Source organism: Pristiophorus japonicus, chromosome 5 (assembly GCF_044704955.1).
Source record: "Pristiophorus japonicus isolate sPriJap1 chromosome 5, sPriJap1.hap1, whole genome shotgun sequence".
Classification (NCBI taxonomy): Eukaryota; Metazoa; Chordata; class Chondrichthyes; family Pristiophoridae; genus Pristiophorus; species Pristiophorus japonicus.
The window spans coordinates 215,815,884-215,839,751 of NC_091981.1; the positions used below are offsets into that span (position 1 = coordinate 215,815,884).

A 23,868-nucleotide genomic window follows, 5' to 3' on the forward strand; every position below is an offset into this window, starting at 1 on the left:
ATGACTGTCAGTATTCCATAAATGTCATCTCTAGTTTCACCTGACACACTTGGGTATATAGCATCCCTCTCGAGATTGGTTCGGAGGCTATTAAGCCAATCTGGGACATCCTTGCAAGTAATATAAAAGTAATTGGCCCAGAATCTGCTGGCAAAATAATGGCAAGTTTAATGTGCACACCGTTATTAGTGTGTAGACCATCCATAAATTTGAGGCGAGGAAGAGATACCCTGTGAGTTACGAATTGCCACATATTGCTGGACAATTTGCTTGGCTCTGACGAAATGAGGCCATCAACCTCCCCTGCATTTGCACATTGATTACCAATTAAACTAGCCACAGAAAGTTAGGACTGGCACTTAACAGTGTAAGGACTCTTTTAATGACCAGATTTTAATACCACTCAACCCCTCTGGCCCAGAAGGGGAGAAATTAGAACTGGAGTCTCATTCCTGCAGATAGCAAATTCTTAAGATATATTTAAAATTTATTTTAAAAGATTCTTATTTTCCTTGCTGTCTCCTTTTTCTCTCTTTCCTAAGCAAATCTTTTGTTCCCTCTTTATTTCTCTTTCTGTACCTGATTTGACTCTAATTCACCTCATTTTCTTCACTGTTGTTCCTCGGTTTCTTTCTCAATCCTTAAATTTCATAGGTTAAGGAGATAAGACTGTTCATCTCGTCATTCACCAAGGTCCCAAATGCCCCATTATCAACTTTTACTTCCAGCAATTTGTAGGGCAGAGAATTTTTGAGCTGAAGGGAGGGGAAAAGTCTAACTAAAGGGGCACGTATGCATACTCCAGCAAATTCTGGGTCATTGTTTATTTATAAAATCTCTGAAATTTTCTCAAGTACTCAAGTCACCCACTTTTTCTTATTTGCAGTAATTTATACTTGTCCAGATGCCCCACCCATTTAGCATGTTTTGTCTGATCTACTCAAATCAGTCAAAGAAGCTCCTCAGGCACGATTTTTACCTTATAACCCCATGTTTTAGTTTCCTATACAGGTGCTCCTCCAGCCCACCTCCTTAGAATAGCTTCCATTATTTATTGATATTAGGCACCTGGGTCAGATTTGTTGTCTTTTTTTAAAATGCAGATATTATGGTTGCTGGTTTCCAGGCCTGCAGAACTGGATCACTGTCCAATAATTCTTTCATGATATTCAGTGCCCCACAAATTTCCTTTAGGGTCCTTTAAAACTGCAAGAGATATAATGTCTGACACATGTGACCGGCTAATCTTAAATTCATTTAAATTACCTAAAATTCTCAAGAATAGTGAATGGACTACAAAAATTGGATAGAAAATGTGTAATTCTCTTTGGTGAATAATTCTAGAAAATATTAAAATATTTTCTCTTCAGTTTCACTACTATTTTTAATCTTTTAAAATTCAAATTTCTCTATCGACTTTTACTTTTATGATATTGGAGGAATATTTTGATGTTATGCCCCAAAATATTTTGCTATCCTCATCTCTCGAGTCTTTTAAGCATCTCTAATTTCCCTTTAAATCTGTTCTAGCAGATTCTTTATCACTTGCGCACCCCCATGTCCCTTTTCTTTTCAGTTGAGTAGCTTGTTTTCTTTATTATTTATGTTTTCATTTACCAAAGAAAAGATATTTGCATATTATTTCCAATAATTTTGAGCCCCAAGGATTTTGCATTATTTACAATATATTTACCTCTGATGTATAGTCATCAGCTGTTGTGGACACTTCACTCTCTGGCTGAAAGATAAACATACATAAATTTAAAACATTTTAAATTTTCTGAATAATTAAGTAGAATTAATATACATTGGCAGTGTTCATAATAGTGACGAGTTAAAAAAAACATGCAGTGTATAACTTTATTGGAACCACTGTCTACACTTTGTTCAAGAATCAATACATATGGCCATAAGAAACAAATCAAACAGCTAAATTGTCATGGCTACCTTAATCATTCCCATTTATCTAAAGCTTCAATGTATGTTCACGGTCACAAAAAAACTTACATATCTATAGCGCTTTTCACAACCACTGAACCTCCCAAAGCACTTTACAGCCAATTAAATCATTTTGAATTGTAGTCACTGTTGTATTGTAGGAAACGACTTGCATTTATATAGCACCTTTAACATTAAAACATCTCAAGGCACTTTACAGGAACATAGACAAAAATTGACAACAGCTTGGAACCAAGAAGAATTGCTCCTCGCACACTTAATGCCTACCTCAGAAAGCTTGAGTCACTATAAACTGATTACATACACACAGTCTACAGCACAGAAATGGGCAAATAGTGGAAGACGAAAAAGTAAAAGGGGGGAGGGTGTTACAAGAACAAAAAAAGCCCAGTGATGCACTGCATTGGTGTAACAATATACTTCATATCTGTGATTCCTCATAGGAAGTGCCTTGTCAGCCAGCAAAATTGAATGCATTAATTTTAAACTTTTCACCTGTTGAAATTACCTTTATTGGTAACATTGTGATCCCAAGTTCTAAATCATCTATACAAGCATACTGACAAACAAAAGTAGACCAGTCTAAGCAACACCCATTTATCCTAACTCTTTGCTTCTTGTCAACCAACGTTGTAATCATGGTGCTACACTGTCTCTTATGCCTGAATTTATCAAACAAGCCTCATGAGATACCTTATTGAATGCCTTTTGTAAAATTCCATCATATGCACATCTACTGTATTCCCTTTATCTATCCATTCGGTCACTCTTCAAAATAACTCAAATTTGTCAAATATGACTTGTCTTTAACAAATCAATGCTGGCTGGCCTTGATTAACCCATGAATTTCTAAAAGTTCACTAATCTTATCTTGAATTATAAAATTAAGAGTTAGTCTACAATTGAGTTGTTATAGTAACTGGTCTATAGCTATCCATCATCATCATAGGCTGTCCCTCGGGGTCGAGGATGACTTGCTTCCACACTAAAAATTAGTACTCAGGTAATTGATGAACTCATTTTAAACGGTGGAAGATGCCCGTGCGTAAATTCTTTTAATGTGGGGTGACCGTTGCACACCAGCTATCGCTATCCAGTACACTTTTTTCTCCCTTTTAGAAAAAGGTTGTTACACAAGCTACTCTACAAACCCACAGCGCAATTTGCATCTTTAAACAGGACTGAATAATTATGCCTAGGAACTCAACAATCTCTTTTACTTCCTTCAATAGCCTACGGTGCATACCATCAGAGCCCAGAGACTTAACCACCTTGAGTTCTGCAAATATTTTCAGAACTAGAAGATTTCATACCCCACTCTCCCCCTTTATAAGTCCTGATATTATGAGGCACAGTACATTACGTAAATGGGAACAGGAAGGTACAAAGGGATATAGAATCATCAAAATTTACAGCACGGTAGGTGGTCATTTCGGCCCACTGTGTCCACGCCGGCCAACAAAGAGCTATCCAGCCTTATCCCACTTTCCAGCTCTCAGTCCGTAGCCTTGTAGATTACGGCACGTGGCACTGTAGGTTATGGCACTTCAAGTACATATCCAAGTACTTTTTAAATGTGGTGAGGGTTTCTGCTTCTACCACGCTTTCAGTCAGTGAGTTCCAGAACCCCGCCGCCCCCCCCCCCCCCCCCCCACCATCACCACCCTCTGGGTGAAAACATTTCCCCTCAAAACCCCTCTAAACCTCCTATCAATTACTTTAAATCTATGCCCCCTGGTTAATGACCCCTCTGCTAAGGGAAATAGGTCCATCCTATCCACTCTATCTAGGCCCCTCATAATTTTATACATCTCAATAAGGGCTCCTCAGCCTCCTCTGTTCCAAAGAAAAAAAAACCAGCCTATTCAATCTTTCCTCATAGCTAACCATAGGCAGCTCAAGTCAGTGAGCAAAACTATGGCAGATGGAATTCAAAGTGGGGAAGTGTAAGGTCATCCACTTTGGATGCAAGAAAGACAAATCAGAATATTTTGTTCATGGGGAGAAACTAAAAGTTGCAGAGGAGCATAGAGACTTAGGCCGGAATTTTGCCGGCGCTCAAAGGATGGGATCAGTGGCGGGTCACCTGTTAAATTTTAAATGATCGACAGTGGGACCCCACTGTCAACCCGCTGCCACGCTACTTTCCTAGATGTCAGGTCTGTCAACACTGAACAGACCCAACACGCAGTGGCGGGGGAGGCAATTTAGGTCATTATGACCTTAAGAGCCTATTAAAATGAATTTTGAGCTGAACTTACCATTTTACCAGGTCGTCCATGAGGTTCACACTGCTTGTGGATCACATCAGGTAAGGACGTCAGGAGTTGTGTGACCATGAATTGATTTCTTTACTTGTCGGCTGCAATTGTGCTATAAAAGCTCCCATTTCATAGCTGTTCAATTTCCAAGATCAAAAGCACTGCTTACTGCATTTGAAAGGCACATTGAGCTTCATGCGGGTTGCAAATCTTTGGAGCAATCTCTCTATCCCGTGTCACCTCATTGGAATAACCTCTCACAGATCGCTTCTGTCATCTCAAGTTCGTCTGCCAGCTATTACATTAGCATCAGTGCCCTTGAAACTATCTCACCTTGGTCCTCAGAATTCCACCACAATCAGCCCCAACACCACCAACCTTCTCCGCAATCAACTGATGCTGCACAGGACATCAGTACCCGACCACATTGCTGCCTGGGACGCCAGGGATGGCCTCACCATAAGCCAGATTTACTTCACTCGATGCTGTACACCCTGGCTGCCACATGATGCGCCAGGTTGGCATCACCCTACAACAACACCATAAATCATCCCTACAATGCCCAAGCCATTCTTTCACACTCATCACCTTCGCAGGGGGTACCATTATGTCTCACCATTCGCTGCAACTCACCAAGCTACTTCCAAAGGTGCACACAAATCTGTCTAAGAACGCAAAGCATTGAAAATAAAGGTTTCAATGTGTGACAGCACATCAACAGAAAATTTACATGAACACTGACGATAACACCCAAGTGCCTACCCTTGTGTGTTGTTAGTTGGTATGATTGCACAAGGATGAGGGTGAGATGGGGATATGATAATATAGATAGAGAGGGATGGGTGGAGGTGCAATGTACCTCGGTGTGAGTAAGGATGTGCAGGAGTAGGGTAGGGAAGGTAGAGTGATGGGGATGTGATAAGTGGCACAGCAGGATGAGGTTGAGTATGGCTTTGCAGTAACGTTTCGTGATCTGCTGAGATCATTGAAAGGTTTGCCCCACTGCACCCAGGTCCTCCCGACGACATCCCTGCTTGTGTCCTTCTGTGCAATGTGCAGCCAGGCTGGGGAGGTCTCTTCCGTCCATTGAGGGAGTCATGCGAGAGCCTGGGTGCAGCCCTGCACCTCTGCAGTACTCATCAGTGTTTGCAGTACTTCAATGCTGTAGAACACTAAGCACAACTGTCAAAATCAATTTGCGCATGGTCCCTTTAAAGAAACCGGCTGATGATGTGTCATCAAATGGCGTCATCAAACCCGCCTCCTTCAACTAGCCCGGGAAACGCGCTGGGCGGGCTTAACAACCCCAATCAACAGAAAATCATTTCTACACAGCGTGCTGAAGCCAGCAGCGAGGTCAGGACCCACCAGCGACCCCGGCTGCACCAGACCCGCTGAGGTAGGCGAAATTGCAGCCTTAATTTTTTTCATACACATCACTAAAAGTTAACGCGCTGGTACAAAAAGTTATCAAAAATGCTAATGTTGGGACATTACATTAAGGAGGCTGGAATACAAAAGCACAGAAGTGATGCTTCAGTTGATGATTCCTATGGAATCTAGAACGGGTAGGGGTTGGAGGAGCAGGCACATTCTTAAAATTAAGAGCTTGATCATTTAAATGTGAAATTAGGAAGCACATTTTCACACAATGTAGTGGAAATGTGGAATTCTCTGACCAAAGGCAGTGGGTGCTGGCCAATTGAAATTTTCAAGACTCAGATCAACAGAGTTTTCTTAGGTAAGAGTATCAAGGGATATGAATCAAAGGCAGTAAAATTGAGTTAAGGTACAGATCAGCAATCATTTAATTGAATGGTGGAATGGTGGAACAGGGTCAAGAGGCTAAATGGCCTCCTCCTGTTTCTATAACTCTTGACTTTATTTCAACATTGATCTTGTTGCCTTGTGGCTTTAGCCAACCTGCCTGCCTCCCAATCCCAGACCTGCCAGTTGCATTCCACTACAATTTTGCAGTTACTGCAGTTTTGCACTTCACTGAACCTTTCTGTGAACTCCCAAGCCTCATCACTAGCTTCTCATTTGCTCCAGATGGAAGTCTGGTGCTGAGACCAAGAATTTCACAGAAAGGTTCAGTGGAAAACTGGGCTGGACGTGGAGTTGAGAGGCCAGGGAGATAATAGCACATGGCTGAGGCATGAGATTTCAAATTGTATCCAGCAATATTACAAGAGCTGCAAATCTAAAGATATAAAAGGGGTAGTTAAGTGTCTGTCGAAATTTGTCGCTGGTTCTTGGCACTGCACATATGAAAAAAAAATACAGGAGCTATTAACATCTCCTTCCATTCCTTGAGTACAGCATTTAAAAATAAATTAAATAGGTAGCTATTGTGGATAGACTTATTGGCCCTGAAATTCCGCTGTCCCAGGTCCGTACGAAGTTTCTACGGACCCAGGAAGGCATCAGAAAAGCTGGGTTTCAGCACGCAATGCACATGCGCTGAAAAACGGCTTTTCCGATCTGTCAAGTTTCTGGCTTGACAGATCATCCACAGATCGGGAGCGAGGACACTTGCAGGGCAAGATTTCCGATATTTACAAATATCTTGCCCTGCAAATGTCCTTTAAAATCTTGCGCCTGAAAAAGCAGGTGTATAGCCTATTTTTACAGGCGCAAGTGTTTAAAAATACACAGAAACATTTAAAAATAAAGTTATAAAAACACATTTTATTTTTAAAACTCTCCCCACTACGATAAGTTTATTTTAAGGCTTAATTAAAAAAACTTTTTTTTTTTAAAAAGTCGGGGAAATATATATTTTTTTTATAAGAACTTTAATTTAAATGAATGTTAAATATGTAGTTTATTTTCTTTTTTTTTATTGTGTTTTGGGTGTTTGGGGAGCAGGGTGGGGGTTCTCATTCATAGTAATAGGAGTTCCGGACTTACGGAACTCCTATTACTATGAATGAGAATCTACACTTCACCTGATTGGCTGCTGTCTCCAGATCCCAAACTGCGCACGTCCCCACATTCAGGCGCTGCGACGCGCAATCACAGGATGCCTCAGGCTCGGAAGTTCCAACCGGGGGCAGCAGCAACAGGTAAGTGCGCATCTTTTTTTCTCTTTTTCTGTCGTTTGCCCGCGGGAAGAGCTCGAACGGAATTTCGGGGCCAACATTACAAAACATGCTAGATAAAAGGTGTCATCTGCACAGCAGTAACTATAAAAGTGACTGTTGCAGGGTTAAAATATGTGGATTTCTACAGAAGTTTAAAATCAAATAGAATTATCTGTGTAGTCAGTTGCAGGACATGTCTTTGTGAATTACTTGTCCAATCCTTTCTAGTTGTCTATGCTTTATATATAATGTAGAAAGGATAAAATCCCTTGTCCGGATAGATTGCATCCACACATATTGAAAGAAGTTAGAGAAGAGATAGCAGAGGCGATATTACATATATATACATACATATACAGAACTTAAAAAAGTGGACACTTACTCCATTCTAAGTTAGTTTGGAATAAGTTTTCGCTGCCTCAACTTGCAAAACAGGCCGAAGTGGCTGGACACATCCCCTTTTGAGAAAAAAATACCTGAACTAAAACGAACCTAAACTAACTAACTAGAACTGGAGCAAACTAAGTGCCGAGAATTGCGATTTCTAAGATACTCCAAACTAAAGCAACTCCACTCGAAATTTGGGCCCAATTTAAGTGCACATCCAAGTATCTTTTAAACATGGTGAGGGTTTCTGCCTCTACCACCCTTTCAGGCAGTGAGTTCCAGACCTCCACCACCCTCTGGATGAAAAAATTTCCCCTCATATCTCCTCTAAATTTCCCCCCAATTACTTTAAATCTCTGCCCCCTGGTTGTTGACCTCTGTCAAGGGAAACCGGTCCTTCCTATCCACTCTATCCAGGCCCCTCATAATTTTATACACCTCAATTAGATCTCCCCTCAGCCTCTTCTGTTCCAAAGAAAACAGATCCAGTATCTCCAATCTTTCCTCATAGCCAAAATTTTCCAGTCCACACAACATTCTTGTAAATCTCCTCTGCACTGTTTCCAGTGCAATCACATCTTTCCTGTATGTAGTGACCAAAACTGCACACAGTACTCCAGCTGCGGCCTAACCAGTGTTTTATACAGTTCAAGCATAATCTCCTTGCTCTTTGTTCCTCTACACTTTTCAGTGTCGTACCATTTAACGTGTATTCCTTATTTGACTTCCCCAAATGCATTACCTCATCCTTATCCAGATTGAATTCAATTTGCCACTATTCTGCCCACCTGACCAGTACATTGGTATCTTCCTGCAGTCTGTAGCTTTCTTCTTCATTATCAAGCACACAGCCTATTTTAGTGTCATCTGCAAACTTCTTAATCATATCTCCAACATTCAAGTCCAAGTCATTGATGTATACCACAAAAAGCAAGTGACCCAGCACTGAGCCCTGCAGAACCCTACTGGATACAGCCTTCCAATCACAAAAACACCCATCAACCATTACCCTTTGCTTCCTGCCTCCGAACCAATTTTGGATCCAACTTGCCACTTTGCCCTGGATCCCTATGGGCTTTTACTTTTGTGACCAGTCTGCCATGTGGGACCTTATCAAAAGCTTTGCTAAAATTCCTATACACTACATCATATGCATTGACCTTCCTGGTTAATTCCCTCGAAAAATTCAATCAAGTTAGTCAGACACGACCTTCCCTTAACAAATCCATGCTGACTGTAGTTGATTAATCCATGTCTTTCTAAATGAAGATTTATCCTGTCCTTCAGGATTTTTTCCCACCACTGAGGTTAGGCTGATAGGCCTGTAATTACTTGGTCTATCCTTTTCTCTCTTTTTAAACAAAGGTACAACATTAGCAGTCCTCCAGTCCCCTGGCACCACAGCCTGGGATACATTTCATATAGGCCTAGGGATTTATCCACTTTCAAAGCTGCCGAGCCCCTTAATACTTTCTCTCTCACCTAATATTTCACACTCCTCCTCCCTCACTGCAAAGTCTGAATCGCTCCTCTCTTTTGTGAAAACAGATGCAAAGTATTCATACCCACGTCTTCTGCCACCACACACAGATTTCCTTTATGGTCTCCAATAGGCCCCACTCTTTCTCTAGTTATCCTCTTGCTCTTAATGTATTTATAAAACATCTTTGGGTTTTCCCTGATTTTACTTGTCAACATTCTTTCATGCTCTCTCTTTGCTTTCTTGATACCTTTTTTAATTGCACCCCTGCATTTCTCTAGAATTTCTGTAGTATTGAGTTCTCAGTATCGGTCATAAGCTTCCCTTTTTTTCTTTATCTTACCCTGCATGTTCCTTGATGTCCAGGGGTCGAGATTTGTTAGCCTCACCCTTTTTTTTTAAAAAAAAGGGAACATACTTTCTCTGTATCCTCAGGATCTCCTCCTTGAATGCCTCCCACTGCTCAGACACTGATTTACCATCAAGTAACCGTTTCCAGTCCACTTTGGCTAAATCCCATCTCAGCTCAGCAAAATTGGCTTTACCCCAACTGAGAACTTTTATTCCTGGTCCCCCTTTGTCCTTTTTCCATAACTACCCTAAATCTTACTGATCACTAGCACCAAAATGTTCTCCCACTGATACCCCTTCCACCTGCCCCTCTTCATTCCCCAAAACCAAATCCAGAACCGCCCCTCCCTTGTTGGGCTTGTTACATACTGGCTAAACAAGTTCTCCTGAATACATTTTAGGAATTTCGCACCCTCTGTACCGTTTTCACAGTTAATATTAGGGTATGTTGAAACCCCCAGCTCTATATAGTTTTTGCACTGCACAGCAATTTGCCCACATTTTTGTTCTTCTATCTACCTTTGACTGTTTGGGGGTGTATAGTGCACTCTCAGTAGTGTGATCATCCCTTTTTTGTTCTTTAATTCAACCCACATGGCCTTGTTTGATGACCCCCTCTAACATATCATCCCTTCTCACAGCTGTAATTGTTTCTTTACTCAATACTGCAACCCCCCCCTTCCTTTTTTACTCCTCTCTCTATCCAGTCTGAAAACCCTGTAACCAGTAATGTTGAGCTTTTTAATGGGAGAGAGTTCCACACTTTTTCCACCCTTTGCGTGAATAAGTGGTTTCTAACTTCTCTCAGATCTGGTACTGAGTAATGAGACAGGATTAATAATGATCTCATAGTAAAGGATCCTCTAGGAAAGAGTGATTATAGCATGGTTGAATTTCAAATTCAATTGGAGGGCGAGAAAGTTGGGTCTCAAACCAGTGTTCTGATCTTAAATAAAGGCGATTACAAAGGTATGAAGGCAGAGTTGGCTAAAGTGGACTGGGAAAATAGATTAAATTGTAAGACGGTTGATAAACAGTGGCAGACATTTAAGGAGATACTTCATAACTCTCAACAAAAATATATCCCAGTAAGGGGGAAAGACTTTAACAGAAGGGAGAACCATCAGTGGCTAACTAAGGAAGTAAAGGATGGTATCAAATTAAAAGCAATGGCATACAAAGTTGCCAAGATTAGTGGGAGGCCAGAGGACCAACAAAGGACAACTAAAAAAAAGAGAGAAGATGGATTAGGAGAGTTAACTAGCAAGAAATATAAAAACCGATAGCAACAGCTTCTACAGGTATATAAAAAGGAAGAGGGTAGCTAAAGTAAACGTTGGTCCCTCAGAGGATGAGACTAGGGAATCAATAATGGGGAACAGGGAAAAATGGCAGAGACTTTGAACAAATATTTTGCATCAGCTTTCACGGTAGAAGACACTAAAAACATTCCAATAATAGATTATCAAGGGGTTATAGGGAGGGGGGAACTTAAAACAATCACCATCAGTACTCAGTAAAATAATGGGACTAAAGGTGGACAAGTCCCCTGGACCTGATGGCCTGCACCTTAGGGTCTTAAAAGTAAGTTGCTGCAGGGATTGTGGATGCATTGGTTGCAATCTACCAAAATTCCCTGGATTCTGGAGGTCCCAGCGAATTGTAAAACCGCAAATGTTACGCCTCTATTTAAAAAAGGAGGGAGACAGAAAGCAGAAAACTATAAACCAGTAGCCTTACATCTGTCGTTGCTAAAAAGGCCGGAGTCCATTATTAAGGAAGCAGTAGCAGGACATTTAGAGAAGCATAATACAATCAAGTAAAGTTACCATGGATTTATGAAAGGGAAATCATGTGTGACAAATTTGCTGGAGTTCTTTGAGGTGTCACAAGCAGGTGGATAAAGGGGAACCAGTGGATGTGGTGTATTTGGATTTCCAGAAGGCATTTGACAAGGTGCCACATAAAAGGTTACTGCACAAGATAAAAGCTCACGGGGTTGGGGGTAATATATTAGCATGGATAGAGGATTGGCTAACTAACAGAAAACAGAGAGTTGGGATAAATGGGTAATTTTGCGGTTGGTAAACAGTAACTAGTGGGGTGCCACAGGGATCAGTCCTGGGGCTCAACTATTTACAATTTATATTAATGACTTGGATAAAGGGACCGAGTGTAATGGAGCCAAGTTTGTTGATGATTCAAAGATGGGTAGGAAAGCAAGTTGTGAGGAGGACAAGAAGAATCTACAAAGGGATATAGACAGGCTAAGTGAATGGGCAAACATTTGGCAGATGGAGTATAACGTCAGAAAGTGTGAGGATATCCACCTTGGCAGGAAAAATAAAAAAGCAAAATTATTTAAATAGAGAGATTACAAAATGCTACAGTACATAGGGACCTGGTGCATGAAACACAAAAAGTTAGTATACAGGTACAGCAAGTAATCAGGAAGGCAAATGGTTATTGCAAGAGGGATGGAGTATAAAAGCAGACAAGTCCAACTGCAACAGTACAGAGTACTGCGTACAGTTTTGGTCTCCTTATTTAAGGAGGGATATACTTGCATTGGAGGCAGTTCAGAGAATGTTCACTAGGTTGATTCCCGAGATGAAGGGGTTGACTTGTGAAGAAAGGTTGACCAGGTTGGGCCTATACTCATTGGAGTTTAGAAGAATGAGAGGTGATCTTATTGAAATATACAAGATACTGCGGGGGCTCGACAAGGTAGACGCAGAGAGGATGTTTCCCCTCGTAGGGGAATCTAGAACTAGGGGGCATAGTTTAAGAATAAGGGGTCGCCCATTTAAAACTGAGATGAGGAGAAACAACTTCTCTCAGAGGGTCATAAATCTGTTGAATTGTCTGCCCCAAAGAGCTGTGGAGGCTGGGTCATTGAATATATTTAAGGTGGAGAGAGACAGATTTTTGAAGATAAGGGAGTGAAGGGTTGAGGAGCGGGCAGGGAAGTGGAGCTTCCAAGTGAGCCCAAGATCAGATCAGCCATGGTCTTATTAAATGGCGGAGCAGGCTCAAGGGGCCAAGGCCTAGTCCTGCTCCTATTCATGTTCTTATGTTCTTGTCCTAGACTTCCTCACCAGCAGAAAATGTTTCTCTCTATCTACCCTGTTATTCCTTTCAAAATCCTACAAACCTCAAACAGATCACCCCTTAACCTTCTACAGGGAATACAGGCCTATTTATGTAATCTCGCTTCATAATCCAACCCTTGGAGCCCTGGTAACATTCTGGTGAATCTGTACTGCACTCCTTCCAAGACCAATGTAGTGCCCAGAACTGTACACAATATTCCAGGGCTTTGTATAACTGTAGCAAAACTTTCACCCTTTTATATTCTAGCCGTTGAGTTAGCATTCATGTTCTTTGTATTTAACTATAGATATGATTTTATTTTTCAGAATAGATTTTATAGAATGTCGGAGACTTGCTAATCATGAGGAAATGCCTTGAAGACATAAAGCTCAATACTCAAAATAGGATATTTTTAAAATTTAAATTAGTGCAACAATGCTAACTTTATTTCAAATTATAATGCTTGTTGAGTACATTGATTAGTACATTGTATCTAAAATTTCAATCTTGCCAGTGTAGAATGTGGACAAAAACTGAATTCCACATTCTCAACTAGCCTTGAGTAAAGAAATTGCCTTTCCCATCCTCAGGATATTGCAAAGCTCTCGACAGCCTATTCATTTGAAGTCCAATTGTCATATGGGAAAATCACAGCAACCGATTTATGTAAAGTGTTAGAAATTAGGGATACCTAAAAGAGAAGGGTTAATGTATAAGTTATGTTTTACCCGAGAATGCTTAAGTGTTACTTTCCTAGGAAGTCTTCCCTCGAGACAGTGTTTTTAATGAGTTAGATTAGAGAATACATAACAATTTTGACAGTCTTTAATTTGGCCAATAAAGCCTATGTTCCATTATTGCTAATAACCAATTATAATGCTATGGTAGAATTTGGAACTTGTTTAGCAGAACTACTTGCAAAGATAATTAAAAGTTAAATGTTATAAAAGACATAGAATAGAAGAGTATCCATGACGCGGCTGGAGTGAGACAGTTCTAACACAGAGCCGTTGATTTAAAGGCCCAAGGTTGTGCCTGAGACACAGAAACATATAAATTTACAGCGCAGGAGGCCATTTTGGCCCATCGTGTTTGCGCCGGCCGACAAAGAGCCGCACAGCCCTCAGTCAGCAGCCCTGAAGATTACATATAAACCTATGACCAATGAACAATGGCGGAGAAGTAAAGAGCATCCAGCCCAACCAGTCCGCCCCACACAACTGCGACAACCCTTACACGAAAACATTCTACACTCCACCCCAACCGGAGCCATGTGATTTCCTGGGAGAGGCAAAAACCAGATAAAAACTCAGACAAATTTAGGGGGAAAAAAACATGCACTGGCTGGACCAGGGAGGACAAGGCAGTATGAGATAAGAGGGTCCAAGTGGATGGATTAGCCTTCAAAACTATAAACAAGAAAAGATGTGGAATGTTGTGAAGACTCCTCCTTCAGGGTGGTTCTCCATCGGCAAGTTTAGACAAAGAACTCGAAGCCCCATTGGGTATTGAGTCTTTAAGGAGAACTTCTATAGGCCAAAAGGTGTTGTCAATATCCCATTCCAGGCCCACCCCTAAAAACATAATAAAAGTAACATCCAGAGATCTCATGCCTGCAAATGATAGAGGGTATTACCAGGCGTTATGCTGGTTGATCGCTCTTTGAAAGCAATCCCATGCTTTACCGAAGGAGGCTTTAGATGAGAGAGAGGCCGCAAGCCAGAGAACTGCTCATGTGCGGCAGCTGTTGTCCAAACAGATTGGGTACCAGCTACTTGTCACTGTTGTATGTTTTTGCTGGAAAACGAATGTGTTATATTCCATCTTAAACGCTGATTAAATATTATATACCTAGCAGATTGGTTTACAGTCGGTCCTGATTATTAAAATGACCAGAGATAGTCTTAACTTGGCTATTTCTAACAAAAGCGAGGTCCCACCAACAACAAATGAAATATTGGGCCTGAATTTGCCTTCAAACCGCAACAAATCTACGCACCTACCTGATGGTCCTGGATCCACGGAGGTGCGCGCTTCTGGGTCTCTATGCGTAGGCCTGCGTAGAGACCCACATATCCCAGGGGCGCAAGCAGTTCGCAAGCACCCCTGGGATCACTTGGGCTGGCACAACCAATCAGAAAGGATATTCCCATTATGGGATCCATTTACATAGAATCCCATATTAATAGGAATCATCCAAAAATACATGTACACAATTGTGAAATAAAAAAAACATTATAAACAAAAATAAATTAAAAAACATTTTTAAGGGGCCAAAAATAACAAAACTTATTTTACTGGTTTTTGAATGTTAAAATGATCTTATAAACATTATTTTAATATTTATTTTCACCCTTACGTTGGTTAAAGGCCTTATGCCTGCTTTTACCAGGCATAAGAGTTTCATGGGCATTCGCTGGGCAAATAACCCAACTCTCCGCCAGCGAATGTCCATTTCCCAGGGATGGGGAGGATCTGTTAAAAGAAGATTCTTGACAGATCGCAAGTTCCGGATTATCGCAGCCCATGCGTAAACCCGGAACTGGCGAGACACTTATGTAGGGGTAATGTACTGACATGGATAGAGAACTGGTTGGCAGACAGGAAGCAGAGAGTCGGGATAAACGGGTCCTTTTCAGAATGGCAGGCAGTGAGTAGTGGGGTGCTGCAGGGCTCGGTGCTGAGACCCCAGCTATTTACAATATACATTAATGATTTAGATGAAGGAATTGAGTCTAAGAGAAAATTGGCATCAGGGGTATAAGCGATTAAGGTTTAAAGTGCTGGCTTCTACATTGGCTCAGCAAAAGGGACAGAAGGTCTGTGGCTGACCTCACATTCTGGCATATTCCAGCACCAAGGACCCAGAGACCTCTGATTCAACATTGATGTACCAAAACACTGGATAACATTAAGGTACGTCCAGTCCGACAAGATAAGACTCTGTGAAAAGACTCTAAACAGACTTTTAGGCGCTACGTACGATCAGCAAATTCTAACCCAATGAGGTCATCCCAGTTAAGGTCTAACCGTTGCCTTGAGATCTTGGTCTGTCAATCCAAAATATTACTAATAAGGTAACCCAATTAGAGATCGAGGGAGGTGGTACCAGGGGGCGAAGGGATGAAATGTATAAATGATGTACAATTTTGCTATTGAGAGAGCATCTCCACTCACAGGCGGCTGTGATGAGAGGTGTTCCCGGACGTTTGTAATTAAAGATCGTTATACCTTGCCATCCATCTCTGTCTGCTAACTTTGAGAACTGCTATGCGGGTTGGGGCGAGCGCCGACCCTCTATCTCAGAGGGCCCGCTCGTGGGAGGAGAAGCCTTCCCATTTCCCCAACTTTGAGTGTAATATCTCCAAGTTTGCACATAACACTAAGCTGGGTGAGTTGTGAGGAGGATGCTAAGAGGCTGCAGGGTGACTTGGACAGGTTAGGTGATTATACTGCATCTGCCATGCATTTGCCCAATGTGGATGAATGTGAGGTTATCCACATTGGGGGCAAAAACACGAAGGCAGATTATCTGAATGGTGGCAGATTAGGAAAAGGTGCAACAAGACCTTGGTGTCATGGTACATCAGGCATTGAAAGTTGGCATGCAGGACAGCAGGCGGTTGGCCCTCATAACTCGGGGATTTGAGTATAGAAGCAGGGAGGTCTTACTGCAGTTGTACAGGGCCTTGGTGAGGCCTCACCTGGAATATTGTGTTCAGTTTTGGTCTCCTAATCCGAGGAAGGACGTTCTTGCTATTGAGGGAGTGCAGCGAAGGTTCACCAGACTAATTCCCAGGATGGCAGGACAGACATATGAGGAGAGACTGGTTCGACTGGGCCTTTATTCACTGGAGTTTAGAAGGATGAGAGGGGATCTCATAGAAACATATAAAATTCTGACGGGACTGGACAGGTTAGATACAGGAAGAATGTTCCCGATGTTGGGAAAATCCAGAACCAGGGGACACAGTCTGAGGATAAGGGGTAGGCCATCTAGAACTGAGATGAGGAGAAACTTCTTCACTCAAAGTTGTTAACCTGTGGAATTCCCTACCGCAGAGAGTTGTTGATGCCAGTTCGTTGGATATATTCAAGAGGAAGTTAGATTTGGCTCTTAAAGGGATTAAGGGGTATGGAGAGAAAGCGGGAAAGGGTACTGAGGTGAATGATCAGCCATGATCTTATTGAATGGCGGTGCCGGCTCGAAGGGCCGAATGGCCTACTCCTGCACCTATTTTCTATGTTTCTGTGGCTGATCATTCACCTCCGTACCCCTTTCCTGCTTTCTCTCCATACCCCTTGATCCCTTTAGCTGTGAAGGCCAACATACCATTTGCCTTCTTCACCGCCTGCTGTACCCGCATGCCAACTTTCAATGACTGATGTACCATGACACCCAGGTCTCATTGCACCTCCCCTTTTCCTAATCTGCCGCCATTCAGATAATATTCTGCCTTCGTGTTTTTGTCACCAAAGTGGATAACCTCACATTTATCCACATTATACTGCATCTGCCATGCATTTGCCCACTCACCTAACCTGTCCAAGTCACCTTACAACCTCTTAGCGTCCTCCTCACAGCTCACACCGCCACCCAGTTTAGTGTCATCGGCAAACTTGGAGATATTACACTCAATTCCTTCATCTAAATCATTAATGTATATTGTAAATAGCTGGAGTCCCAGCACTAGTCGCCGCCTGCCATTCTGAAAAGGACCCGTTTATCCAGACTCTCTGCTTCCTGTCTGCCAACCAGCTCTCTATCCACGTCAGAACATTACCCCCAATACCATGTGCTTTAATTTTGCACACCAATCTCTTGTGTGGGACCTTGTCAAAAGCCTTTTGAAAGTCCAAATACACCACATCCACTGGTTTCCCCCTTGTCCACTCTACTAGTTACATCCTCAAAAAATTCCAGAAGATTTGTCAAGCAGGATTTCCCTTTCATAAATCCATGCTGACTTGGACTAATCCTGTCACTACTTTCCAAATGCGCTGTTATTTCATCTTTAATAATTGATTCCAACATTTTCCCCACTACTGATGTCAGGCTAACCGATCTATAATTACCCGTTTTTTCTCTCTCCCTCCTTTTTTAAAAAGTGGTGTTACATTAGCTACCCTCCAGTCCATAGGAACTGATCCAGAGTCGATAGACTGTTAGAAAATGATCACCAATGCACCCACTATTTCTAGGGCCACTTCCTGAAGTACTCTGGGATGCAGACTATCATGCCCCGGGGATTTATCGGCCTTCAATCCCATCAATTTCCCTAACACAATTTCCTGCCTAATAAGGATAACCTTCAGTTCCTCCTTCTCACTAGACCCTCAGTCCCCTCGTACTTCCAGGTGGTTATTTATGTCTTCCTTCGTGAAGACAGAACCAAAGTATTTGTTCAACTGGTCTGCCATTTCTTTGTTCCCCATTATAAATTCACCTGAATCCGACTGCAAGGGACCTACATTTGTCTTCACTAATCTTTTTCTCTTCACATATCTATAGAAGCTTTTGCAGTCAGTTTTTATGTTCCTAGCAAGTTTCCTCTCATACAGTATTTTCCCCCTCCTAATTAAACTCTTTGTCCTCCTCTGTTGAATTCTAAATTTCTCCCAGTCCTCAGGTTTGCTGCTTTTTCTGGCCAATTTATATACCTCTTCCTTGGATTTAACACTATTCTTAATTTCCCTTGTTAGCCATAGTTGAGCCACCTTCCCAATTTTATTTTTGCTCCAGACAGAGAGGTACAATTGTTGAAGTTCGTCCATATGATCTTTAAAGGTTTGCCATTGCCTATCCACCGTCAACCCTCTAAGTATCATTTGCCAGTCTATTCTAGCCAATTCACGTCTCATACCATCGAAGTCACCTTTCCTTAAGTTCAAGACCCTAGTCTCTGAATTAACTGTGTCACTCTCAATCTTAATAAGGAATTCTACCATATTATGGTCACTCTTCCCCAAGGGGGTTCGCACAACAAGATTGCTAATTAGTCCTTTCTCATTACACATCACCCAGTCTCGGATGGCCAGCCCTCTAGTTGGTTCCTCGACATATTGGTCCAGAAAACCATCCCTAATACACTCCAGGAAATCCTCCTCCATCGTATTGCTACCAGTTTGGTTAGTCCAATCTATAGAAACATACAAAATAGGTGCAGGAGTAGGCCATTCGGCCCTTCGAGCCTGCACCGCCATTCAATGAGTTCATGGCTGAACATGCAACTTCAGTACCCCATTCCTACTTTCTTGCCATACCCCTTGATCCCCCTAGTAGTAAAGACTACATCTTATGTAGATTAAAGTCACCCATGATAACTGCTGTACCTTTATTGCTTGATCTTATTGACTGGTGGTGCAGGTTCGCAGGGCCGATTTTCTATGTTTCTCCTGCACCTATTTTCTATGTTTCTATGTGCATAGGCCACTGAAATTCCAGGCCATTATTAAATTTTTGTTTCAGGTGGTCAGGAAGAAAATATTTTAGTTCCTCTTCAAAATACTCAATTTTTGAAGTTCTTTTAAACAAGGAGACTAGTCCACTGAACTTACTAAAAACTAAACTACTGCAAATAGCTTGTGAAAATAATCTTGGAGAATCATAGAATGGTTACAGCACTGAAGTAGGCCATTCGGCCCGTCGAGCCTGTGCCGGCTCCTAGCAAGAGCACTTCTTCATGCAATACTGATATTTTTAAAAAAAATATTTTTGGTTTTGTGAATTCTGTTGACGAAAGTAATAAATCTGATGCCTTGAGAAATAAGAATTAACATTGGTAGAATCCTTCACTGCAGTTCATCAATATGAACTGTGTGTTATCTCTGGGCTTGGGTGCATTCTGCCCCCTCCCTAGGCATTCCTCACTTGTTGACAGAGCTTTCAGCCTCCTTAGTCCCACCCTTCTGGAACTCTTCCTTTACCCTAACCACCACCACCACCCCCCGCCCCCCCCCCCCACCCCCTTCTTTGTCTTGCCACATCCCTCCTCCCCTTTAAAAGCCTCCTCAAAACCTACCCTTTTGCTTATGTCTTTTGTCAGTTCACCTACAGTCGCTTGATTTTTCTCTCTACTGTGTGCTATACCTCAGGGTGTTTTATTATATTAAAGGCTTATTACAAATAGAAGTGGTTGCTACCATAACTTAGTAACTGTTACCAGCAGGTACCCAAATTGTATTGTCCGTAGTTACTAATTAAAAAACACAAACCAAACAGCAGGATGTTAGAGTTAATTTTAGTATTTTGTAATGGTGTTGTTTTTCCAAATGTTCTAAGATTCGCTAATGTCTTACTCTGCTGGTGCTGTGGATTCCTCCCCATTTATATTGTGAGTAGACTCCACAGCACCAGAACAGCATACAACAGGTCTGTGCATGCACACGGTTTTTTTTAAATAGTTATTTTATTTTCTGGCTGCTCTGGGATCTGTGCATACCGGTGTAACAACCAATGGCAGCATTTATATTGTTATTACAAACTTGCATTTGGAGCTGCTGGTGAAGATGACTTTTAGGTATGTCTACTATATAGCCTAGCTAACTTTAACAGTAAGGTGGTAACCCTGTAATTCATCACAGGTGATTGCAGCAGCACTACACAATTGCTAGCTCTAAAGCTAGACATCAATATTTATAGCTGTACTTGGGATGCACAAAGTTGCTGCAGTTGCACAACAGTGGGCTTTGGCCTTTCAGCTTGATTTCTCAATAATAAATAAGACCAATCTTATCCATAAAATACCAACACAGACAGGTAGTATGCCAAACCATTTATTCTGCATTTGAAAAACTTGAAAGTTCTGTTACATGGAACTCTGACCTTTTTATGTAACAGTTCAAATTCGAGTTAACCAAATATTCCAAACTAGTTATTAGGCCAAGCATCGTCACTTGACCATTGGGTCACATTACCATTTGTTCAAGTCCTTCTATGGTCTCATCAGCGACAGGGATCAAATTCAGAAGTCAATTTTGAACGTTCTCTTCAGTGCACCACATTATGTTCCCTAATGTACAAAAAATGTATTGTAGAGTCCACAGTCTATGCAGAAAAAATTTAGAAGAAACATATCATGGTATTTCAATTGAAGTTATTTGTCTTAAATGTTTCATTCCATAGGATATACGGCACAGCAACAGTCCATGCCGGCGTTTATGCTCCACTCGAGTCTCCTCCCATCTTTCCTCATCTAAATCTATCAGCATAACCCTCTATTCCCTTCTCACTCATATGCTTGTCTAGCCTCCCCTTAAATGCATCTGTACTATTCACTTCAACCACTCCCCGTGGTAGCGAGTTCCATATTCTCATCACTCTTTGGTTAAAGAACTTTCTTCTGTATTCCCTATTGGATTTCTTGGTGACTATCTTATATTGATGGCTTCTAGTTATGCTCTTCCCCACAAGTGGAAACATTCTCTCTGTATCCACTACTGAAATCCACTCTATCAGTTGAAATACCGTGATGTGTTATCAAAACCTTTCATAATTTTAAAGACCTATTAGGTCACCCCTCAGCCTTCTTTTTTCCCCAAAAGAGAACAAAAAAAAAAGAGACCTAGCCTGTTCATCCTTTCCTGATATGTATACCCATCTGCTTTCTGGTATCATCCTTGCAAGTCTTCTCTGCACCCTCTTCAGTGCCTCTACATCCTTTTTATAATATGGCGACCAGAACTATATGCAGTGCGGTCTTAACCAAGGTATGATACGGGTTTAGCATAACTTCAATTCTATACCTCTAGAAATAAACCCTAGTGCTTGGTTTGCATTTTTTATGGCCTTGCTAACCGGTGTTGCAACTTTTAGCGATTTGTGTATTTGTACTCAGATCCCTTTGTTCCTTGCACCCTCTAAGTGGCCTCTCTATTCTTCCTACTAAAATGTAATACCTGCACTTCACATTTATCTGTTTGAACTTAATTTGCGCATTCATATGCCCATTCTGCAAGTTTATTAATGTCCTTCTGTAATTTATTGCAGTCGTCCTCAGTATTGACTATATCCCCCAATTTGGTGTCATCAGCAAATTTAAAAGTTGTGTTTTGGATTCCAAAGTCTAAATCGTTAATGTGCATGCAGTTATTTTTTATTTCAAGAACCACGGTAACATGCTAAGACCCAAGTGCAAATTAAAGATTGAAATGAGTAAAAGTGAAGACAAGATAAAAAGCGAAGTAATGATTAAGAGTTTCCAAGCTTAGGTTTTAAAAGTTTTAAAGTGCTGCAGTTTTGAGGTGCTGGAAAAAAATAAGTTAGATTGAGAATCTGTGTTGTCCCTTGATTTCAATACACCGAGAATCTACAAAGGAAGAATGGAGTTGGAGCTCGGAAAGAGATATATTTAGAGGAGCACTGACCACAGTAATATTAATAAAATAGCGAAAGACAAGAAAGGTTGCAAAGATGTGTTTTTTTTATTGACCCGGATTTTGCGGTAGGTTTGACGGCGTACTCCGAGGCTACATAGTCATACCGCAAGTTCGGGATTTCCGCAGGTGCTTGCGGAAACGCTAAATCCTGAACATGCGATCTTGTCAAGGTAATCCTTGACAGATGATGTCCACCGCCTTGGAAATCCCAATTGCTGGCTCAGTGTTGGGCTATTTGCGGCAATTATGGATGTTTTTCTTATTGTTAGTGAAAGCATTCGCAGGAGCCTGTTTCACATCTTAATAGATATATGTATGTCTATTATGTACGTTTTGGTAGAGGAAACATTTTTTGTTGGTCAAGTTTCATTTTAATTACTTGGGAAGTTAAATAAGTTAAATAAAGTGATCTATCACATTTCAGTGACCAATTCTGTCCTTTCAACTCAAAAATGAAAACAATATAATGCATCTATAACAAGGAAAATAGATTTATCTATTACCAGTCTAAATGAGGTCTGAATAATATATTTTAATCCTGAAAATTAACTATATGGCTGGGAATCTCTGTGAAGTTCAACAGCATTACTTGTAGGAGATATAAAACATTGTTAGATCTTTACCGAGTATCAAAACAGGATGTTGTATACAAAGGGACCAATAAATTGCAAGTTTAGATGAAAATAAATGCTGATACTGTATATGAAATAAGTCCAAGTACCCAGTTTAATTAGAAGTTTTTAGTTGTTTTTAAAATGTAATTTCAATGGAGGAGATTGAAAGAAGTTTCTGTGGGCATGGCTTAGTTTTGACAGCTTTTGCGGATGTGTCTTCCCTTACACTTAGGCTGTACGCTGCGCACCTGAGCTTTGTGATGTACTACACTGCGCAGAACTCTACAGCACCAACGAGCAAGTCTCTGTTTTGGGCCCCACACAAGGCAAGTTCGTATTCTTTTCGAAGGTCGGCACATATTCCGTAGCTACACCGCCAACCGCAATCTTTAGACCATTATAAAAAAGGAATTTAACAATAGGAGTGAATCTCTCATCGTGCTGTAAGTCAGAGAATACACTACAAGTCACAGGATCTGCTGTTTTTAAGGACAGGAACATGATACTATATAAAATAGAATGAAGGTGTACGCCTTTAAGGTGAAGTGCAAATTGTGGTCAATTCTTGAAATGAATACTGGTGCCGGTCAATGTTCTCCGCAATTTTTTTGGGGGGGGCCAGTAAAGAAAGATTGGGAAAGCAATAGCGATAAGGAACTCAATAGTTAGCGGAACAAACAGGAGTTGCTGCGACCGCAGACAAGATTCCAGGATGGTATGTTGCCTCTCTGGTGCCAGGGTCGAGGATGTCACTGAGCAGCTGCAGAACATTCTGAGGGGGGAGAGTGAACAGCCAGCAGTCATGGTCCATATCGGTATCAACGACATAGATAAGAAAGAGGGATGAAATCCTGCAGGCAGATTTGAGAGAGCTTGGAAAGAGATTAAAAGGAATCTAAGTTAATAGGCCAGAGAGCAGAACTGCAGGAGATCAGATTATTCCCAGTGCCACTAGCTAGTGAGTATAGAAATAGGAGGATAGAGCAGATGAATGCAAGGTTGGAGAGATGGTGCAGGAGGGCTTTAAATTCCTGGGACATTGTGACCAGTTCTGGGGGAGCTGGGACCTATACAGGCCGGAGGGGTTGCACCTCAACAGCGCCGGGACCAATATTCTCATGGAGAGGGGGTGGTTTTTGCTGGTGCTGTTGGGGAGGGTTTAAACTAATTTGGCAGGGGGGTGTAGCATTAGAAAGGAGAAGCAAGGTGCACAAAGGATTGGGAGACACAACTGTTAAAATATAGGCTATTAAAAATTT

At 41.4% G+C, this 23,868-nt stretch overlaps 1 protein-coding gene across 1 annotated transcript in view; it reads right to left on the minus strand.

Moving 5' to 3' along the window:
* akap9 (A kinase (PRKA) anchor protein 9) overlaps positions 1–23,868 on the minus strand; it is a 353,045-nt gene that overhangs the window by 274,901 nt on the left and 54,276 nt on the right. The window contains exon 3 of the mRNA XM_070880224.1: positions 1,694–1,738. Coding sequence (XP_070736325.1) covers positions 1,694–1,738 — 45 coding nt within the window. The remainder of the gene's footprint in view (positions 1–1,693; positions 1,739–23,868) is intronic.